Consider the following 18,060-nt stretch of genomic DNA (forward strand, 5'->3'; position numbering starts at 1 on the left):
GTTGACGTATGAAGAAATAGGCATGGAAGTGCATAAATTGGATATTGAATATCCATAGGATTTGTCTGCAGATATCTCTCCCAGTGAAATGATTTGATTCATTAGTTTCACCAAGGTGAAGGGTTCTGACTCGTCGTTATCTCAAGCATCAACGCTGAAAATGTACAAGTTGGACAAACCTGTATAAATGTTTATAATAATAATAATATCTATGTTTATAATATTATGAATGTTTACTAACCCGTCCTTCCATGCAGCGGGAGATGGCCTTTTGCAATCGGGTGCATGTGTGTGTGTGTGTGCGTGCGTGCAGGCCATAACTTTTTACTATTTGAACTTTTGTCATCAAATGTTCAACAAACCTTCATTATGAGAATATACAAGAAAGAATAAAAAGAAATTGGGTCAACATGTGAAAGGGAAAAGTCAAAGTGACTATAAATAGCCCTTATTAGCACCACCGCAGAGCGTCAAGCACAAGGCGCCCCATTTTTTAAAAATCACTTCCGTGTTTATTTATTTGCCACTGAGCTTCAGTGTGTCTGTCCAGGCCATAACTTGTTTTACAAATTGAGCTTTTGTCATAAAATCTTCAACAAACCTTTATTATAAGAATATGGAGAACACAAAATGTGTTCAGTGCCGCTGATGCAGTGCCCCTTTTACCAGTAAGCTGGTACTCATTTTGCTGATCTCGGAAGGATGACATGCTGAGTCAACCTACTTGGTGTTATTTCCATGGCACGAAAGGAGCTCAAACTCAAGGGCCGAATATCGTAAGCCAGCCACATTCACCATTATGCCAACACCAGGCTTATTATTATTACTAGTGACGCACGGGTGGGAGGCCAGAAGCAAACAGACAATGCAGAAACGGCGAATGCTAAAGCATGAAACCAATAAATTCCACATTCCTGCAGCACCTTCCGTCGCATGTCAGACATGGACAGCAAGTTCGTGAAGGACTTTCATGAAAAACGTACTCGTTCGCAAATAAACGGGTACGTTTGTTCCATACCCAGTCAATGGCGAATCTACATATGGCAACCCGCGAATATCATGCTTAGAATGTAAAACCGTCACGGCATTTCGTCATTCCCTTGAACTCGATATCTCTTTTTTCATTCCAAACAGCATAACTCCAATCACAAATTAAATAGCATTAATATAAAAAATAAACTTTTAACAACATTCGTGACATAAACAAATATTTAAATCCTGATGGGAAGTTCCGTACGGTTGGGTGAACACAATTACGAATTCAAAATCGTAATTGTATTCACTCAATTCCAATCATCAATTGTTACTTTAACAAAACGATTAACATGATTAATGTTTAACGATTTAACATTATGATTGAATGACGGTTGTATTGGGATATTATCAAACCCGCTCATTGCCGTCATCTGTCCACTTCCGCATTCGCGGCAGTTTTATAATTCTCATCAAAATCTAAACAGTATTTGTAGAATTTCAATAAAAGCCACATCACTGTTCATATCGGTAAATATTATTCCATCGTGTTTGGAAAAAATGGAAAATTGGAAAAATTGCAAAATTGGAAAAACAATATAGCCTATTTTACTCCAGGGGGTCCCGTGATTACCCATCCAAAATATCGTTGCGATCGGTTCAGCCGTTTTTGCGGTACCTGCGAACGGATGGATGGACGGACGGACGGACATTTGGTGAATTATAGTAAGATAATACTATAACGCCACCGAATCTGGGAATAATAAGAGTTCCCTTAAAATGAAGTTCGACACAGGGTGAAGCCATTAGGACCATCAAACCTGCACTATGATTGCCAACCTATAGTTATTTGTCCATGCACTATTCTTTTAAAATGCTGAACGTCAACTGTCGAAGAAAGGAAGCAGCACGTAACATTTAAAAAAAATCCTTGATATGACTCAGCCGGGGTTTGAACCGCCAATGTCCCAAACTCAGAGTGGAAGCTCTACCCATTACACTACCAAGACTGGTTTTTAAACCTCGGCATACCTTTCTGTCACTAATGGTGACTAAAATTTCAGATGACCATTCCTTTACCAAGATGGGCCTTATCAATCTATGATATTAGGTGGGCATCTGATTACACTCAATCTTTTAAGTACTGAAAGTAACAAACTCTGACATAACAGATTTCACAAGATAATGATGAGTTTGTGGCTACAAGGTCATCAAAAACGTAATTTTAGTAAGATAGTTTTATTTTTGTGGTTTTATTTTGTTGTGGCTTTTAGTTAGTCGGCTAAGTTGCATCTGATTTTGAGAACCTTCAAATCAATTCCAAAAAATACGTTCATTGAGCAAACCTTCCCTGAAGGAGTATGCGTTTGCTTATTAGATGTTTGACCCACCAATAGCTTTTGTCCAGCCATGTCTAGCATGAGCTACGTTGTTCATGATTTCCATAATCTATGCTGTGCGTTTTAAATGCCACAAGTTCTGCTATGGTTCAACAGCCATCCTATGTATTTTACACCATTTTACTATAAATGCGGCTATTATTTGACAGCGATACTTATAAATGAGAAAGAATGAAAAACAAAGACACCGTGAAGGGAAGATAATTCTCATACAAAGACAATTAATCACCTCTGTCCGATGGACAAGCTGCTGAGTTCCATCATCATTGAGACGATAAATCTCGAGGAATGGGTCAGACTTGCTGAAAAAATCCTATAACAAAAAAAACATGGAAATGATAATTACAAATATATACATATATATATATATATATATATATATAAACATATACAATATGCATATATACAAATATGATATACATATATACATATATATGTATATATGTATATAAAAAACATATATTAAAAACCACCTTTAGAGGCCATTTTTCCCCGCAAAGCGGGGGTTGGCCTTTTTCGGGCACCGTGGTTGGTTTGTTGTTTTTGTTGGTCCCCTTTTTGAAGCAATGTTTTACGGACGGATGCCCTTCCTGCCACCAACCCTTTTTGTCGCCTTTTACGACAAACGGGGAATTACCAGTGAACTAGTACTCAATTAGCCGACCTCGGGAGGGATGACAGGCTGAGTTCAACCCCCCTGGCGTTAATTCAGCAATCAACCGGGATTCGAACCCAGGATCCTAAGATCCTAAGCGAGCACCCTAGCCGCTAGCCCAACACCAGGCTTAAATATATACACCGTGCATTCAGAAAGTATTCAGACCCCTTCACCTTTTTCACATTTTGTTATGTTGCAGCCTTATGCTGAAATCGTTTAAATTCGTTTTTCCCTCATCAATCTACACTCAATACCCCATAATGACAAAGGGAAAACAGGATTTTACAAAGTTTTGCAAATTTATTAAAAAGAAAAAACTGAAATATCACATTTACGTAAGTATTCATACCCTTTGCTATGACACTTGAAATTTAGGTCAGATGCCTCCCATTTCTCTTGATCATCTTTGAGATGTTTCTACACCTTGATTGAAGTCCACCTGTGGTAAATTCAATTGATTGGACATGATTTGGAAAGGCACACACCTGTCTATACTAGGTCTCACAGCTGACAATGCATATTAGAGCAAAAACCAAGCCATGAGGTCGAAGGAACTGTCTGCAGAGCTCAGAGACAGGATTGTGTCGAGGCACAGATCTGGGGAAGCCTACAAAAAATTTCTGCTGCATTGAAGGTTCCCAAGAGCACAGTGGCCTCCATAATTCTTAAATGGAAGAAGTTTGGAACAACCAGGATTCTTCCTAGAGCTGGCCGCCCGGCCAAACTGAGCAATCGGGGGAGAAGGGCCTTGGTAAGAGAGGTGACCAAGAACCCGATGGTCAATCTGGCTGAGCTCCAGAGATCCTGTGTGGAGATGGGAGAAACTTCCAGAAGGACAACCATCACTGCAACACTCCACCGATCTGGGCTTTATGGCAGAGTGGCCAGACGGAAGCCTCACCTCGGTGAAAGACACATGAAAGCCCGCTTGGAGTTTGCAAAAAAGCACCTAAAGGACTCTCAGACTGTGAGAAACAAGATTATGTGGTCTGATGAAACCAAGATTGAACTGTTTGGCTTCCGTCTGGCCACTCTGCCATATATATGTATATAGACTGTTATATAGTATAACAAAAAGTCACTTCACTTTGAATTTTACCAAATTTTCCAAAGTATAATATATCTCTATATTAGATATGACATAATCCTGATAATATCATTGTGAATATCAAGCGAGTATAATTTATTTGTCCTTTGTGGGTATGGACAGCACCATCATTACACCCACACAATATTTATCAATAGGAACAATTAAAAGTAAATCCGAAATAAGCACAAAAACTCCACGTGATGCCATCACCATTTATCACTGCATCCCAGCATGGTGTGCAGAGAGAGAAAAAACAAATGCTGTGATGCCAATCTCCATTTCAAAAGGTTCCTGGCAGTTCTTTGATGCTCCACCACATCTTGTAAGAGCATGTGCCCCATAACCTGCAGTGCCAATTAGTCGTTTTTTATGTTCGAGCTTCCCCTCTGTGGTGTTACCTTTCATGCACGTGTCTCTCGCCATGGGCATTCCCACTTCAATCAACCCCTGCCCCCAAAAAATTATCGAATCATCTCGCATCGGCTCGCATGACCGTAGCAGTTTCCGATTCGATGAACTCAATTTAGAGCAATAACTTGAAGATTCACATCTCTCATTTTCTGCAATGCTCCATAGCATCTACATGATGTGCTTCATGTCTGATCTCGAGATGACCTTGCGCATCTCTTCTTTCCTTGTGATATTCATTGGGATGGAAGCAGAATTCCACCATGTGGAAATGTACATCATCGTTGCGATACACAACCACGTGCTGCTCGAGATTCTAAACAAAGATTTGATTAAGTGTTTAATTGTCCTACATAACATTCCATTGAAAGACAATTTATACCAGGATTTTGAGCCATTTACTATTCATGTGCAACTAGAACAGTACTCGGCAGAGCGCATACTTCCGCCAGGCTGAACCGTTTACGTTTTGTATCCCACTGATTGGCCGGATCTAGATTCGTACCTGAACCAAAATTTAATTGGCTTGTTCTTATCATCTATCCAACTCTTCCACCAAGTTTTGTCCGAATCCATCCACAACTGTTTGAAATATCGTGCTATATAATATCACTTTTGGTGTCATTTCTCAGTGATGACGAATCACTTAAAAAATTATAGTATCCGCATTCGGATTCAGATCATCATCAAAATATAATAATTCCTTCATTGTCGCACACCAAACCTATCCCAAAATTTTCGTCCAAATCCGTCCACAACTTTTTGAGATATTCTCATTAGAGACAAACAGACAGACAAACAAACAAGAAAAATCTCATGCAGAGCACGATACTTGTGAAATACAGAAAACAAGTTTGACCTTTAAAATAATCTGGTCGTTGAATTTAAAGACCAAATATGCAAATCCTGTTGAAATTTCACGTCAATCAGATGAAAATTAAGGATTTTAGAAATTTCACCTCTAAGCTGTTGACCTTTGGCCTTTGTTGACTTTTTGGCACATGTTGACCTGAAAAATAATTGGTGGTAGAATTCAGTGGCCTGATATGCAAATCCTCTTCAAATTTCAAGTCAATCGGATGAAAATTGACTATTTTAGAAATGGGGCCTATGTTGAACCTTTGGCCTATGTTGACCTCAAGCATAATTGGTGGTTAAATTTGCAGCCCTGATGTGCAAACCCTGTTCAAATTTCAAGTCAATCAGATGAAAATTGGTGATTTTAGAAATTTGACAAAGTTGTTGACCTTTGGCAGGTCCAATGAGAAATACTGATCAAACCCACAACTCCTGCCCACAATACTTGCGTGCTTTTGGATTTCGATTTTAGGCTAATGATGTATGCCTTTATGCCTCGTTTCCATGAGCACTGTCATGATGCACCTGTATGCCAGATGAGGCCACACCTCTCTCAAATCCCTCCACAACAGCATGATGGGAACTCAAGTCTTTCTAATTACACATGTGGCATCAAACTCACCAAACCAAACTGCTCTGCTCACTAAACTCTCCTTCTATGGTATCCATGGAAATCTCCACGCATGGCTTGCGGACTTCCTCTCTGGTCGTAGTCAACGTGTGGCCCTGAATGTGTTTCTCTCATCTCCTCTTCCTGTTCAGGCTGGAGTTCCTCAAGGCAGTGTTCTGGGCCCTGTGCTTTTTCTGGTCTTCATCAATGATCTCTCTGACTCTTTTAAAAATCCTCTCTATCTCTTTGCTGGTGACTCCACACTTTGCCGCTCCATTCCTCATATCTCAGATCGGCAGTCTGCAGCCTCCTCACTCTCTGCAGACCTGGACAAAATCACAGACTGGTCAAACATGTGGAACATGTCTTTCAATCCTGACAAATCTCACACTCTCACTTTGTCTCTCCGAAAAGACAGACTGGACAACCCTCCCATATACTTTCTGAATAATCCTCTCCAAGAAGTTCTGTCGCTCAATCTTTTGGGTCCCACTATCTGCCATGATCTTTCCTGGGAAAACCACATTTCCAATCTGGCCTCCAAACCCAGTCGCCGACTGGGCATCCTCCGTCGTGCGAAGTCCTTCCTTGGCACACCTGAGTTCCTCACCACATACAAGGCTCTTATCCGCAGCTCAATGGAATACTGTTCTCCCCTCTGGGCTGGGGCTCCTGCCTCACACCTAGCTCGGCTTCACGCTGTTGAAACCAAAGCTTTCAGAATCGTTGGAATCTCCCGCAATGAAGCTAACTCCCTCTCACTCACTCCTCTCACTCAATCACCGCAGGCAGGTTGGTGGTCTTTCTGTCTTCCACCGACTCCTCTCCGGCCTTGCTCCCCCAGCTCTATCTGTGCTCCGTCCCCCAAATATTCCTACAGGTCGCACAAGATCTGCCAGTAACCCTCTTCTGGTGAAACTGCCAAAATCAAGATTCTCTGCTCACCTTCACTCCTTCATTCCTCTTTTCTCCCTCCTCTGGAACAAACTCCCTCACTCTCTTCACTCCCACTCCTACCTCCAGGTCTTTTAAACAGCTGTTCACCACCATCTCTTATCTTCCCCATTCCAAATCCTTGATCTCTTCTACCCCCGTTCATTCACCCCAAATCCCCTTTTTTTAAAAAAAATACCGACTTTTTTCTTTCCTGGAAGTTCCATCTGTGTCCATGTGTTTTATACTTTCCCACCCCCCCCCCCCCCACCCCGCCTTCCCATGCCTCCTCCCCCCAATCCCTCTCCCTCCCACAGATCTTCCGTTGTCCCTGTTTTCTGCTGTTGTACTTGTGTGCTTCCCTTTCTCTCCCCGTCTTGTCTCTCGCTCCCTTTTTTTTATGTTTTGTGTGTCTGTTTTTCTTTTTTTCTTTTTTTGTGATTGATATTAGCTCTTACACGAGCCTCGATCTTGTATACAACAACAACAAAATAAACTATTGGAGTGCACTGGAGAAGTCATATCGCTCACATATGCTAAAATTTAATAAGTCACACCTGGGGAAATCATATATTTTTGTAAAATGTAATTTTACCCTACTTTCTGGTGCATAACTTAGCACAAGGGCACCTCCACACAATCTTTTGCACTTTTTTATGACCCAGGAAGTAGTTGCTGTCTTAACAAGGAAACTGTTTCTGGGACATTACTGAGCAGTGCATATCCTGCAAAGTTTATTTCAAAAGTTACACACCTTTAAGGAAAATCATGGCAAAATAGGGAATTCATTAGCATGTTGCAGTGTTGAGTAATATAAATTTATGTCATCTTAAAACATGGCCACCATTTTCAAATGGCTGGATGAGTGTGTAGCGTGAAGTGCATGTGATGACGTGTAAATGTACACATCATGGTACACTGGTACTGATATCATCAGCATGTCATGCAAGCCTCTTTTTGAGTCCACAGGTCCAATAGGAATCTTTCAGGTGGAAACTTAGCACTCCTTACTTCCCCATCCATATGTAATAACATAGAAATTGTCCTTATTGATTTACATAGTCAATCCATGGGGTCAAAATCTCCCAAGTGTTCAACTTACCCCACTGTTCTCATGTATCATTTGTGACAATGTCATTCTACAAGTATACGTATGTGCTACTTTTCAAAGAAAATGACATGGTTGTAATATGAAAGCAGCTGATGGTTGTGTCCTTCTTCAGTTAAAAGCTAGGGCTGGCAGCATGACCAAGAGGGTACGCACACTCGTCTCGAAGCTGTCTAGCCTAGGTACAGATATAAATTGTCATCCCGGTGTTTCACAGGCAGGATGATTACTCAATGTGTGTGCCGTCCCATGGATGGATGTTAAACTGGCGTTCCATATGATGGAATCAGTTGGTGGACGTTAAATATCCCACGGTGTGCTTCGCAAAGATTAGGCGAGTTATTGCTGGCATCCTGGCCAAAGTCCTAAATGCTGCCCTAACCTATAGAGTGCATTGAATCAGCGGCACAGCCACACCCTCAGCAATTGAGCTACCCTGTAGCCTTGTGCTGCATACATGCGAAGAAGAAGAAGAAGAAGAAATTAAAAGCTCAAGAACATTTTGAATTTGGGAAAGGGACATCAAACTGCATTGTGATCAAAAGTCTTTTGTAACATTTTGTCACTTGACTGTCAGGTAAGGGTTTGTGGTCATGCTATTCTAAAAAGGCTATCCAATGTGTGAATGCAATTGGGTGGCTAGTGTGGACTTGTGGCATAAAACGTAGCACCCCAGGGGATGAGAGTTGGTGAGATTGGATACAGCGTCGCGTGCCAGTAAAAAGGGGACCGTGCTGTGTTTGGCGAGCAAATGACAATCCCGGCAAGTGGCGTACCTTGTCGTCAAGCTTCAGCGCGTGAAATGACAGCGAGACGTAGTCATTGTTTCCCGTGAGCTCGTCAGAAGTGATCTACATGGCACACATCACAGAAATATAGTAGATGCGATGCACGACATGTCCGGGTACATTTCAATCCAGTTGGCCAAAGAGTCATAGAGATTAGTCAACGGTGATTTGAAATGCATCAAATGCTTTCAGGTGCACCAATTGAAGTACCACACAAGCTTATAAATGCACCATCACACAGGAAGCAATCACACCACTGATGAGGTAGAGGGAAAATGTCCTCAAGTTTCAAACCTTAAACCATTAATTTTTGAAGTGCATGTGTAAACAAACAAACAAACAAGGTACATTCTGTATTAAGTTGCTCTTTTCATACTTTTAAAATTATAACATATTTTAGACATTTTATGGAACTCAGGTGTTCAGTGCTCAATGCACATGATCTCTGAGATTAATTTCAGCATGGTAGGAGATGGAGAGGAGGGTGACAGAGTGATTCCGCAAGCCTGTGCCACAGACCACCACTCAAAAGGGAGTTAATGCAATGGTCACATTCGTTTTGAAAAGTTTACTTCAAAGCTAGTATTGGATGAACTTTGAGTTGGAGCACTGACAGGCCTTGGTTTTCGACGGTCGGAATGGCCGCCCGTCCTGAGGAGGACGTTCTATGCCTTGGTCTTGGTCTTGACCTGCCAGCTCGATGATTGTGTGGCGACATTAGTTTCACAATTCTTGTTACTTGTAGGGAAGGCCGCGGGGAGGCTGTCGTCTTCTTCCCCCGAGCTTTGCCATGGCCGATGTCTTATGTGCCTGCTAAGCAGACCCCGAATGTTAGCGTAAGTATATGTGAATAAGTAGAAATGCATTGAAGATTAATTCAAATACAATTTTATAAACAGGAATCAAATTCCTGCAAGGGGCTAGGTGTGAAAAAATTTAGGTGTGAAATTCTGACTCAATGCGGGGCTCGAACCACAGACCTCTGTTGATAACGCATCAACAGCCCCCTGCGCTATTGAGCCAGCCACAATCTCCTCAGAACTTTTCCACACTTAACACTGTGAGCTTTATCATGGCCGATGTCTTATGTGCCTGCTTCTTCTTTCGTGTATCATTATCATCAGATGGCCAGCTCAGTGTCGTGCAGCCATGCCCTCGTCTCTGGTCCTACGTCGAAGAGGCCGGCTTCTGAAGGTGGTCTGTATAGGGGGCAGGTGGTGATTCTGTGTTCGGCAGTCTGCTCAGGCTCGCCGCACTCGCACGCGGCGCTGTCTGCCAGGCCCCACATCTTCAGCGATGATTTCAAGCGGCCGACCCCCGTACGTAGATGGTTCAGCAAGGTCCATTGCAGGCGTGGTAGATCTTCTCCTACGACGCCACCTCCTGGGTCCCAGATGTCGCGGTGGATGCGGGTGGGCCCGGCCGTTTCCCACACCTGCTTCCATGATGTCGCCAGCCATGCGCTTCTAGACAGGTCCTCAGGGATAGAACTGAGCATCTCTTGTGCCGCCTTGTTGTAGAACTCATAATTACCACCTGCCCCCTATACAGACCACCTTCAGAAGCCGGCCTCTTCGACGTAGGACCAGAGACGAGGGCATGGCTGCACGACACTGAGCTGGCCATCTGATGATACACAAATGAAAGAAAGAAGATTGGATGAACTTGATGCCTATATCATCATATCATCAACCTGGGCAAAGCAATCCACCAGAACACTGAGTAACCAATCCCAACTGCTATCTGACAAACAGAATAATAAATAAAGATAGCAATAAAAATAGAGGGTTGTACTGCAAATAAACTGAGATCAAAGAAAAAATTTAAAGGAATTGAAAAGATAGTAAAAGTAAATGAGTTGTTCAGCCTTTCGTGTCATTGTATGGAGTATTCCCTCTATGTTCTGCCAGGATGCTCCCTCAACATTCATTAGAAATGTGACTTACAGAGTGTGACCAGGAAAATAAAAATGGATTTGACTCAGAATCCCAAGACAAGTCCAACATCAGTAGTATTGGCAAAGATAAAAAGATCAGGAAACGGTGGTTGCCAAAAGATGCTTTGTATTTTCTAAACACAAGTTCTGTACAAACATTTACTTACTAATAAACGGAGAAAACATTCTTAGAGAATCCTATCAAGACTGATGAGAAGTGGAAGCTGAAATGATCTGCATGTTCAATTCCGAGGAGCTTGTATCCATTCCAGGCCTGTAGCATGCGACGAGTAGACCGCAGTTGGATAAACTATTCATCTAAGATGCCAAAAGACTAAAAACACCTTAATTTAAGAAACAGAGAATGCATATAATTGATACAACAAATGTCCAACGAACTTGGCACAGTTATGGCCTGGCATGCACAAAGGCCTGGCATGCACACCCCAATTTGGGAGAATAGGTTTCCGGGTAATGAGCAGAGGAGTTCGAATGAATGCAAGGAGAAAAATGGAAGAAAATGTAAAAATAATTGCGATTATTTTTCCTGAGTAAATAGTTAGCCAAATAACTACAGGACTGATAAGGTGGTCTAGACCCTAGATGTATGCACACTCACCTCTCAGGTGTCTAACCTGGGTTCGAATCTCGAGCCAGCTATAAACTGTCATCATGGGGTTTCACAGGCAAGATGATTAATCAATGTCCCTCGATTGGACGTTAAATTGGGCGTCTCGTCTGCCAGCAGTTAATGGGCGCTAAAGATCACACGGTGTGCTTTGCTAAGAGTACGTGAGCTATTGCCGCACCATGAACAAATTACAAATTCCTGCCCTGACTTCCTGCATTGGAGTGGTGGTGGACAGGTGGACAGGTGGACAGGTCCAGGATTGTGCTGCCCAGCCGAAGAAACTGCCTTGGCAGCCCTATGTGCCTGCCGGTGTGAGAAGGAAGACAAGAGAGAGAAAGAGAAACCCCAAAAAATTATTACCTCTGCCACCGAAGGTGAACAGAGGTTATGTTTTCACCCCTGCCTGTTTGTTTGTCTGTCTGTCTGTCTGTGAGCAGGATATCTCAAAAGGATATGGACTGATTCGAACAGAATTTGTTGGACAGGTTGAGTGAATGACAAGGACGAATTGATTCGATTTTGGTGAATATCCAAATCTGGATCCGATAATTTTAAAGTAATTCTTCACAATTGAAATATTGGGCCAAAAACGATATATAGCATTTGGACTTTGGATTTAGACTTCTGGTTCCAGTCGGTCCTTGAGCCTCAGTCATGATTTCATCGTCTCTGCCGATATCCTCAAATATAGGTTTTCCCGGCCCCTTTTCACGTTTTTTTACTCTTATTTTGTTGCCTCCATGTATACAGTGTGAGTCGAGTTCGGTTTTGTTTTAAAATTTGTTCCAATTTTTGAGTATTCGTCGGACTTTTCAAATCAGATCTCTTCAAAATAACTTTTCAAATCAAAACCCTGTTTTGATTGACAAACTATGTCACGCTATTCCTCTCTATTATGGCAACGACAATTTCCTGCTCTCACCCTGGAGGTTAGTAGGTACGAGTATATAAGTATCCTGAGAACAACGACCTCCTGGGACATATTCTACTTTCTGGTGATCCTCACCATAAAACCCTTTGAAACCTTTGTCAAACAAAGTAATTGTCAGACACTGTCCCTAACCCAGAGAAAGGCATGCTGCAGTTGTATCACTGTCTGCCAGAAAATGTTGAAAGAATAACAAACTCATGAAAACACCTGGAATATGATGCTCAAAATAGGCTTGCCCACTCTCTTACTCTTTCTGTAAGCAAAGACCACAATTAAAACCCTCCAATTCACTTCATTGATCAACCCAGTGAACAACACCAGATACAGATCCATGATTTTAGGTTGGGAAGGGCATAAAAAATTCCATTTCACTGAAAAATAATTTCGCCGAGCAGAGCGAGGGGTACATTTTTCTGTGGATGTTTCTTTTTGGCATAAGTTCTAAAGACTATTCCAAATATAGACAAAGAACGCTCTAATATGCTTGAAAAGAAGTTCGCGAAAAAATAATAACTTTAGCTCAAAACTCAACATTTATTTTAATTATTGCCTCATCATAGAAATCCAATTGAATGAAAAGCAAACATTGAATAAGTGACACATAATGATCAAACAAATGACATAATGATCAAAACAAATCAATTGTTCCTACATAAACTTCAACGATAATAACCATGAGAACAATAAAGTGGATGTGTGACGTCACTGTGATTGTCTGGTGAAATATATTTAATCAGACAGAGGATTCATGAATAACATCTTTTGGGGATGTTTTTTTTCCATCCATGTCCACAATCCTCTCGATGTCTAACTCAATATCTTTGTGCACATACAACAAAACTAAAGCATTGAATCGATCAACATCAACGCATTGAATCGGCCAGTGTTGATGTCGAGTGTTCAATTGGAGAATTAAAATGACAATACCAGAAATGTATATCGATACATTACTAACATAATAATTGCCTTCGCCGATTTCGAGACTACTTTTGTGCATAAGGCAATTTTTCCAAAAATGAAAATCGCATTCTTTGGATCGAAAATTCGTTTGATCGTGATGAAATTTTCTGGAGATGTTGGGTATAGTTAAGTAATAGTGAAGAAAAAATTGTTTGCAAAAAACGATCGAAGGCAATTATGTTAGTAACGTATCGATATATATATATATATATATTCTGATAACAGTAGACCCACTCTCCCCCATGAGGGAGAGGATTTGAGCTCTTGAAGTCACATTTTACATGAGGTGTAATGTACATGTGACCCAAAAGTCACATTAAATCTCCAGGCATGGCTTGCGGACTTCCTCTCTGGTCGTAGTCAACGTGTGGCCCTGAATGGATTTCTCTCATCTCCCCTTCCTGTTCAGGCTGGAGTTCCCCAAGGAAGTGTGCTGGGCCCTGTGCTTTTTCTGGTCTTTATCAATGATCTCTCTGACTCTCTGGAAAATCCTCTCTATCTCTTTGCTGATGACTCCACTCTCTGCCGCTCCATTCCTCTTCCCTCAGATCGGCAGTCTGCAGCCTCCTCACTCTCTGAAGACCTGGACAAAATCACAGACTGGTCAAACAAGTGGAACATGTCTTTCAATCCTGCCAAATCTCACTCTCTTACTATGTCTCTCCGAAAAGATCGACTGGACAACCCTCCCATCTACTTTCTCAACAATCCTCTCCAAGAAGTTCTGTCACTCAAGCTTTTGGGTCTCACTATCTGCCATGATCTTTCTTGGGAAAACCACATTTCCAAGCTGGCCTCCAAAGCCAGTCGCCGACTGGGCATCCTCCGTCGTGCGAAGTCCTTCCTCGGCACACCTGAGCTCCTCACCACATACAAGGCTTTCATCCGCAGCTCTATGGAATACTGTTCTCCCCTATGGGCTGGTGCTCCTGCCTCACACCTGGCTCGGCTTCACGCTGTTGAATCCAAAGCTTTCAAAATCATTGGAATCTCCCGCGATGAAGCTATCTCTGAGGGCCTTTCACTCACTCACCGCAGGCAGGTAGGTGGTCTTTCTGTCTTCTACCGACTCCTCTCCGGCCTTGCTCCCCCAGCTCTCTCTGTGCTCTGTCCCCCAAATATTCCTACAGGTCGCACAAGATCTGCCAGCAACCCTCTGATGGTTAAACTGCCGAAATCTCGGCTCTCTGCTCACCTTCACTCTTTCATTCCTCTTTTCTCCCGCCTGTGGAACAAACTCCCACACTCCCTTCAATCCCTCTCCTCCCTCCAGGTCTTTAAAACAGCTGTTCACCACCATCTCTTATCTTCCCCCATCCATAACCTTGATCTTTTCTACCCCCACTAATTCACCCCAGATCCACCTTGTTTGAAATTCCAACTTATTTCCTGGAAATCCTGGCAGTGTCCATATGTTTATACCTCTCCCACCCCCCCCCCCCTTCACATGCCTCCCCCCCTTCACATGCCTCCCCCCCAAAGCCCTCTCCCTCCCACAGATCTCTCGATGTCTCCATGTCTCTCGGTCCCTGCTCTCAAATGTTGTGTTTGTGTCCTTCCCCCTCTCTCCCCATCTTGTCTACCGCTCCCGATGTTATTTGTTTTATGTGTCTGTTTGTCTTTCTGTGTGATTAATGTTCGCTCTTTCACGAGCCTCGATCTTGTATACAAAAAAAAAAAAAAAAAAAAAAAAAAAAAAAGGTGTAATTGCACATTTCAAACTGTATTTCCCATGTGCACTCATATGCATTCACATGTTATCAGAAATAAATGTTATCAGAAGTATATATATATATACATATATATATATATATATATATATATATATATATATATATATATATACACCGAAAATATAAATATAATAAAAAATAGAATAAAAAATATAGAAATAAAATAAATAAATATATATTTGATTAAAAAATCTACACCGAAAATACCAACCATATTTTTCAACAACGTTTAATAACTAAGACCCTGATCTTTGGCAGAATGTATTCGTCAAAAACATAAACATAATTAAACACTTAAAACATTTTCTTGAATGTAATCGTTGCAGATTTTACGTTAAAACTTTTAAACGCTATTCAATCAATATTAGATAGGCTTACCTACCTTGTTGTATATTTATTCCTTACATCTTAAATTGTAACTCCTTATCATCTCATGTCTTTCCAAACACCTATATGACCTTTCCATTTTTCAAAAAGCAGATTTTTTACTTCTTAAAAAACTCTTAGACTATTTTCTCTTTCTTTACTTTTCTATCTATGCAGTTCTTTTATTTAAGGCCTGGCCTTGCCTCGATGAGGACTGTATATAATCAGTGCCTGGAGCCTTCAACATAAAAAAGACATCTTCAAGACGAGTAAAGCTGCCTCTAATGATAAGACATTACCTCTGAGTGAGGTGTTGAAAAGGCCACCCCATGAGAATAAAATAATGACTGTAGGTCATAACATATGTTTTTGCATTTGTTGGGCACCTTAAACTTTTTGGAGATTCAAAGGATTACAAGGAAGTTGGGCACTGGAGGAGGCCATTTGGCCCATCGTGTCTGGCCTTTATCAACATCACATTGTAGGAACTTGTTAAATTATACCAAGTTCCTATAATGAACACATTGCAGAAACTTGAACACAGGAGGATGCTGTCAGAACTGTGGGGTGACTATGAACACTCGTGACTATGTCCATAGTAATAACTGTTATATTTTTTAAAATAATCTTTCTCTCTCTCTCTCTCTCTCTCTCTCTCTCTCTCTCTCTCTCTCTCTCTCTCTCTCTCTCTCCTCCTCTCTGTCGCCACCTGCTGGCCGTTTGTATGCTGGTTGTACTGTCATGGCGTCTGCTTGTGGAGGCCTGTGAGTGCTCTGTGTTGTTGCTCCATCCCCCCCCCCCCCCTCCCGTTTTCCCCCCTCTGTGTCCTTGTACCTGTTCGTGGAGTCTTCCTGGTGATTCCCATATATGTTGAGACGGGAGAGAGAGCCGGAGAGCACAGGGTGATCGCTGGTAAGGGTTCGCCGTTTTTGGGCGTCGCCCGATCGGTGTTTGCTCCTTCATCTTAAACCTCTATTTCCTTTTTTTTCCTTTCGTTTATCCTTCCTTCAGTTTGTTTTGTTGCCTCCCTTTTCCGAAGTTAGGGAAATCGGAGAGGTCTGATTGCTTCCCATTCCCGGAGTTCGGGTAGGGAAGATTGTATTATATATTCACCCTCCCCGAGTTGGGGAGGGGTTGTAAGTGCAGCTGTTCCAGCATGGCAGCTGCACTATCTCGATTTACGGCCTTTCAGAGCCTGACCCGTAAGCACGGGTTCTTTTGTGTACCTCCGGAACGTGAGGTTAGTGTCGAGGACGTTGTCCTCGCAACCGGTCGTGTTGTCGGGATCGACAAGGTTGTTGCCGCTTCACGGATGAACAAGCGGATCGTTATTTTTTTGTCCGACGTGGATTGTGTCCCACAAATTGTCGAACAGGGTTTGACAATCGATCCAGATTTATTTGTAATGATTTCCCCACTTGATAGCCCAGCGATAAAAGTCGTGATATCAAATTGCCCCCCATTTGTATCCGACGATGTACTAATTAAAGAATTGGCCCGATACGGTACCATCGTGTCTCGTATCTCCATGATTCCCTTCGGGTCACGAAACAACGATTTAAGGCACGTGGTTTCATTCCGGCGGCAAGTGTTTATGATTTTTAAAAATTCCCAGAAGGATTTAAACCTTATAATAAAATTAAAACATCAACAGAACGAATATACAGTGTACGTGTCCACCAACGTTCTAAAATGTTTTGGCTGCGGACAATTTGGGCATGTTAAGCATGACTGCCCCCGAAAAGGGAATTCTCCACAAGTGCAACCTCCCCTCCGAACCGGGAATAAGCAACCCCCCCACCTTCCCACCACCGGTCCAAACCCTTCCACCACTGACCCAAGCCTTCCCACCACCGAACCAAGCCCTCCCGCCGCCGAACCAAGCCCTCCCACCACCGACCCGAACCTTCCCACCATCGACCCAAGCCTTACCACCACTGATCCCAATCTGTCCACCACCGACCCAAGCCCTCTTACCACCAATCCAAACCCCCCCGCCGTACCCCCTTCCCCTCCCCTTGAAACAGGGGCCCCTCCCTCTACTGAAGGATCTAATTGCAGCCATCTCCTGTTAACTATAGATCTCACCCCCCAGGCGACATCGTCCAATCACAGCTTGTTGCCTGCTATAACTGATCCTACCTCTCCCGCCGTGGTAGCCGATGGGAATCCCCTCCCGATGATCACGTCCTCCCTCCCCCCCCCTCCCCCCAAACCCTTGCAATCTCTTCCCACTAACCAGGACGAGTTTCAATTAGTCTGCCCAAAAGGAAAAAGACATCTGCAAACAACAGATGAAAACGGTCATCTCGTTAAAAAACCTACAACTGAAAACCGACAGCCCCCCCTCTCTGGCCTAGATTTGTCCCTCGTCACAGAAAATCGTTTCTCGGTATTGGAGGACATAGATGTGGATGAATCCTCGCCCTTGTCTACTGACCTAGAAACTGATATGGTTGAACCGCAAAAATTAGTACCCCCCCCCCCCTCCCCTGAAGATGCCCTCCCCGTCCCCCCCCTCTATGGACTATGCCCCATCCGATAACGTGGAGGGATGTGATGACGGTGAGGAGATAAATGATGAAAACCAGTGTGACACACCATCTGAGCCATCTGATATAGATGACTCTGTTAGTGAATGTGGTAGCCTCAAGGAAGAAGAAACCCCTCCAATCCCT

General features: G+C 42.6%; 1 protein-coding gene across 1 annotated transcript in view; it reads right to left on the reverse strand.

Moving 5' to 3' along the window:
* LOC137435747 (copine-4-like) overlaps positions 1-18,060 on the reverse strand; it is a 354,102-nt gene that overhangs the window by 274,137 nt on the left and 61,905 nt on the right. The window contains exons 5-6 of the mRNA XM_078785105.1: positions 8,814-8,888; positions 2,602-2,685 (exon numbers count right to left, since the gene is read on the reverse strand). Of these exons, the coding sequence (XP_078641231.1) occupies positions 2,602-2,685; positions 8,814-8,888 (159 nt within the window). The remainder of the gene's footprint in view (positions 1-2,601; positions 2,686-8,813; positions 8,889-18,060) is intronic.

The sequence above is a fragment of the Myxine glutinosa genome, chromosome 9 (genome assembly GCF_964187855.1).
Source record: "Myxine glutinosa chromosome 9, kmMyxGlut1.1, whole genome shotgun sequence".
NCBI lineage: Eukaryota > Metazoa > Chordata > Myxini > Myxiniformes > Myxinidae > Myxine > Myxine glutinosa.